At 37.2% G+C, this 3634-nt stretch overlaps 1 protein-coding gene across 1 annotated transcript; it reads right to left on the bottom strand.

Moving 5' to 3' along the window:
• Positions 1-509: 509 nt before the first annotated feature.
• Positions 510-2628, bottom strand: LOC108378699 (uncharacterized). Its single transcript, XM_017635002.1, has 2 exons — positions 1845-2628; positions 510-961 (listed from the first exon to the last, which is right to left on the bottom strand). Exons 1-2 carry the CDS (start codon positions 2588-2590, stop codon positions 823-825), a joined length of 885 nt encoding a protein of 294 aa, XP_017490491.1. The 5' UTR covers positions 2591-2628; the 3' UTR covers positions 510-822.
• Between the last annotated feature and the right edge of the window lie 1006 nt (positions 2629-3634).

Below are 3634 nucleotides of genomic sequence, written 5' to 3'. Positions count from 1 at the left end.
AGATACCTACCCCAAAATGCGCATCAAAAGCATTATTTTTAACATTTATAAGGAAACTGCTCCGATAGATGCATTCAACATACCTGCACATTGGCGATACCTGCCTTAAAAATTGTGCGACTAGTATCAATTATCAATGAAAGTATTACGTTTACCTGCACTGGCCCTACAATTACCTAATTTTACAACCTTTTATTTATTTTGCTCATCTCGCAGAACAACGAAAATGGCTATCAATTTATGTAGTTATATAGATAATTAGATAACATTCGGTAAAAATTTCGCTTGCAGTAATTTCTACATGGTAAGTGCTCCGCCAATATTTGGTTTCATAGGGATTCGCATACCTTCCTCATTGAAGTAGTAAAGAAAATTCGCTTAGTGCCTTTTTCGGTTACGTGCACTACGTGCTAAGCAAAATATACTGTATATATCGTTACCTTAAATCACAAAGGCTTTAACCAACACTTTTTTCGAAACTATTTTCTAAAAGCCCTACCTGTATTTAATACTCATTTTATAATGTTTCATAGTTCTCCTGCAAAATAAAAAAAATGTTGCTTAGGGCCTTTGTGAATTAAGGTGACGATATGTACATATGTATGTCCATTAAGCTGATTTAAAAAAAATCGACTTGTGTCTTTTCTAAAAAACCCCCTCTTCAATATCTCCGGGGGATGCCAAAGATGCCTGTTAAAATCAAAATTAAATATTTTTCCCATTTACCGCAGATTCTTAACAGAGAGAACCTCCAGCCCTAAGACTTCGATTTACTAAAGAACCTCGTCTACCAGGAAGTTTATTTTATTGATTTTAATTGTATCACACTTTCAAATTTTCAACAGTGTCGAAAAGTGTTAGCAATTCTTGTTCCTTTTTCTTGATACGCCCTTTAATATCTGTTATAGATTCAGTTTTTGGCACACTCTTATTCAGTATTTCATCCATGGATTTTATGAGTCTGGTGAAAGAGATAAAATAATTAAAAAAAAAAATGGAAAGTGAAAAACTTAAACAAGGGAATAGTGTAAGTATTTTTTGCCTTTAACGAAATCGTTTAAGAACTGGTTGACTATAGGAGTAAGTCTGGTTTTTTCATTTTCAGAAGTGGAATAATAATGGGTTCCTGGGTTGAAAGCTTAATCCGGACTATTGCTGAATGCATCTTAGTTCGATATTTCGTGAAATATACGAAAAAGAAAATTTGACAGCGTGTATTCAACAATAGCCTCTAGTATTTGTAATTCACACAAAGGCAAAATAGACTCTAACTAACTAAACTTCTTCCACTTTTCTTGTTAAACTACCAATATGAAATTTCACCATAAACCGAAAGAAATGATAGTTAGCTTTTCCAGTTCACATATTTTGTAAGATTGTTTGGAGTTGCTAGCTCTAATCGTTTTAGGCGACAACAAGAAGTCAATTCGATGGCCACCCTAAACTACTTTTTGCTCTCCGATATACCGCCCAATTGTTGGAGTTCTTAAAAACTAATATCTGAGCAAGAGCGTATAATTTAGGGTCTACATTATTCTAGGATTCTACGACTATTATTTTGTATACCTTTTTTTAAATTCCTTTATAACAGTAAAAACTTAACATGAATGGAGCTCTCATAAAAGCGGTCCCACGATAACCGAACAATAACACTTTCTCTAGAAGGATTCCGCAAAAATATAGCCATGACTGCGTTTCATGGCACCCTTGCGCTACAAGGGTTGGGAGTAGCCATAAACTACTAGTGATATTTTCTCTAATTTCCTAATAAGTGACCGCTCTCAAACTACTCAAACTTTTGCTCCAAATACGAAGTAATCCATGCTCCCGTCGCATCCACTCACTTTTTATCCACTTCGATGGTTACTTTTGATTTGCGCGAACGTCTTGTGATTGCAGACTTTTCGAGAAACTCCTTCAAATCAGTCAAATGCTCTTCCTGCTTCACCGAGTGACCCTCAAACTTACGCTGCGCCTTCAGTAGCAACTTCTTGCGCGTCTCATTTTGCTGTCGTTCGATTTCTGCGATAATGCTTGCCTTCGGTGGCAGCAATTTAATGTCACCAATGATCAAATCGTGATTAAGTATTTCCGGCTCATTAGTCTGTATACCGATTTCAGCATGATTAAGCTGTTCCATATTCTCTTCCTTCTTAGTGTGGACTTCATTTTGTTTTGCAGCCGTTCCTGCTGTTCCTGCCTCTTGCCGTTGCAACTGACGTGCGGTGGCACGCGCCGCTGTATTGGTCGGTATACCGGACATCACTTTACGGCCATCGCCGCGTGGAGTTAGGTGAGTGTTATTGCTTGAGTTGCCCGATTGCATTTGGCTGCGCGTGCGTACCGCTACAGCGGTCCGTGAAACTGGTGTCGGCTTGCGTTCGGTGAATTTTGATCGCATTTGTGGCAATCTTTGGTGTCCAGTGAGTGTGGCGCCGGAAATTATCGTTTCGCCACCCGTTGAGCTAATGCGGCGCTGTGTCAATGTAGTTGCGGTTGTTTTTGTTAATATGGTCGATGATGCTAATGGTCTATGCGTCGTCGATGAAGGGACAATGACATCTTTCGTTCTACTACCGGACGCAAACATTTTTCGAATTTGGAATTTGAATGTTCTATAAACGCGTTGGAAATTCAAGGAAAATTAAAAAAAAACAAACAATTGCTTGAAAGTTTGGAAGAAAAATTTTGTGACTTGTTTTCAATTGAAATGCTGATAGTTTTTGGAAAAAATAATAATTTTCCGACGAATTGATAACCTTCTCCTGTTTGTGAAGTCGGTTAAAAACAATCGGACAATGAAAGAGTGAATTAAAAAATAGGAAATGGATTTCGAATATGACTTCTACATAGGTGGAGCGAAATAGGAATTTTCCATAGTTTTCGGCATTAATAGGAACATTTAGGCCCAAGACTATTTAGGCCCGGGCATGATACAAAAAACAAGGTAATTCCATTGCCACTTTTTCGTCGCCATATTAACAACCTGACAATTAGGCGGATTGTGACATTTCGTGCTACCATACCCAATATCTAAAATCCTTCAAATTTTCTTATTAATGTTTTGTCGATTTAAAAATATTTTGTTCTTAAGCATAGCATAATAAGAAATAAACAAGAAATAAGTGTTAAATTCCACAACATTTCGTTGAAACATTTTTGCAACATGAAGCTAGCAACACAATTTTCATAACATTTTTAAATACACATGTACATTTTAAATTGTGTGAAAGCTGACAGTTTATAGAATTCAGTAGCGACGAAAACAAAGGGGGGTTAAGTGGTTAAACCTTACCCAAGCCGATCATAAAACTTGCGACGCAATTTCGGCTTATGCCTGTGGGTCTTGGCAAGAATATAATCCCTGAAGGTTTAGCTTAAAATGGTTTTCGGGATACACCCTGTGATCATGTTACTTTCCAGAAGGTGTGGCGCCCGTTTTTCTGTACATATTTTCGTTGGAAAAATACCTTATCTCAGTATTCTAGGTAAATGCTTCCAGAGGTATCTATGCGTCACCAGAATTTTAGTTTATTTGGCTTATACCGCTAGCTCTTTTCAACTGCTACGAGATTGTTTTCATATACCCCCATTTTTCATAGGTTTGGGATTGATTTCATTTACCCCTATTCCT

Source organism: Rhagoletis zephyria, unplaced genomic scaffold (genome assembly GCF_001687245.7).
Source record: "Rhagoletis zephyria isolate East Lansing unplaced genomic scaffold, Rhagoletis_zephyria_1.1 Rzeph_scaffold_14719, whole genome shotgun sequence".
NCBI lineage: Eukaryota > Metazoa > Arthropoda > Insecta > Diptera > Tephritidae > Rhagoletis > Rhagoletis zephyria.
This window is presented reverse-complemented; position numbering and strand designations above follow the sequence as displayed.

Bases quoted from the DNA above. Each gene is read 5' to 3' on its own strand.
- LOC108378699 (XM_017635002.1), bottom strand. From the start codon at position 2,590: ATGTTTGCGTCCGGTAGTAGAACGAAAGATGTCATTGTCCCTTCATCG. The intron at 962-1,844 runs GTGAGTGGATGC...CTCTTTCACCAG, and splicing joins ACCATCGAAGTGGATAAAAA to ACTCATAAAATCCATGGATG.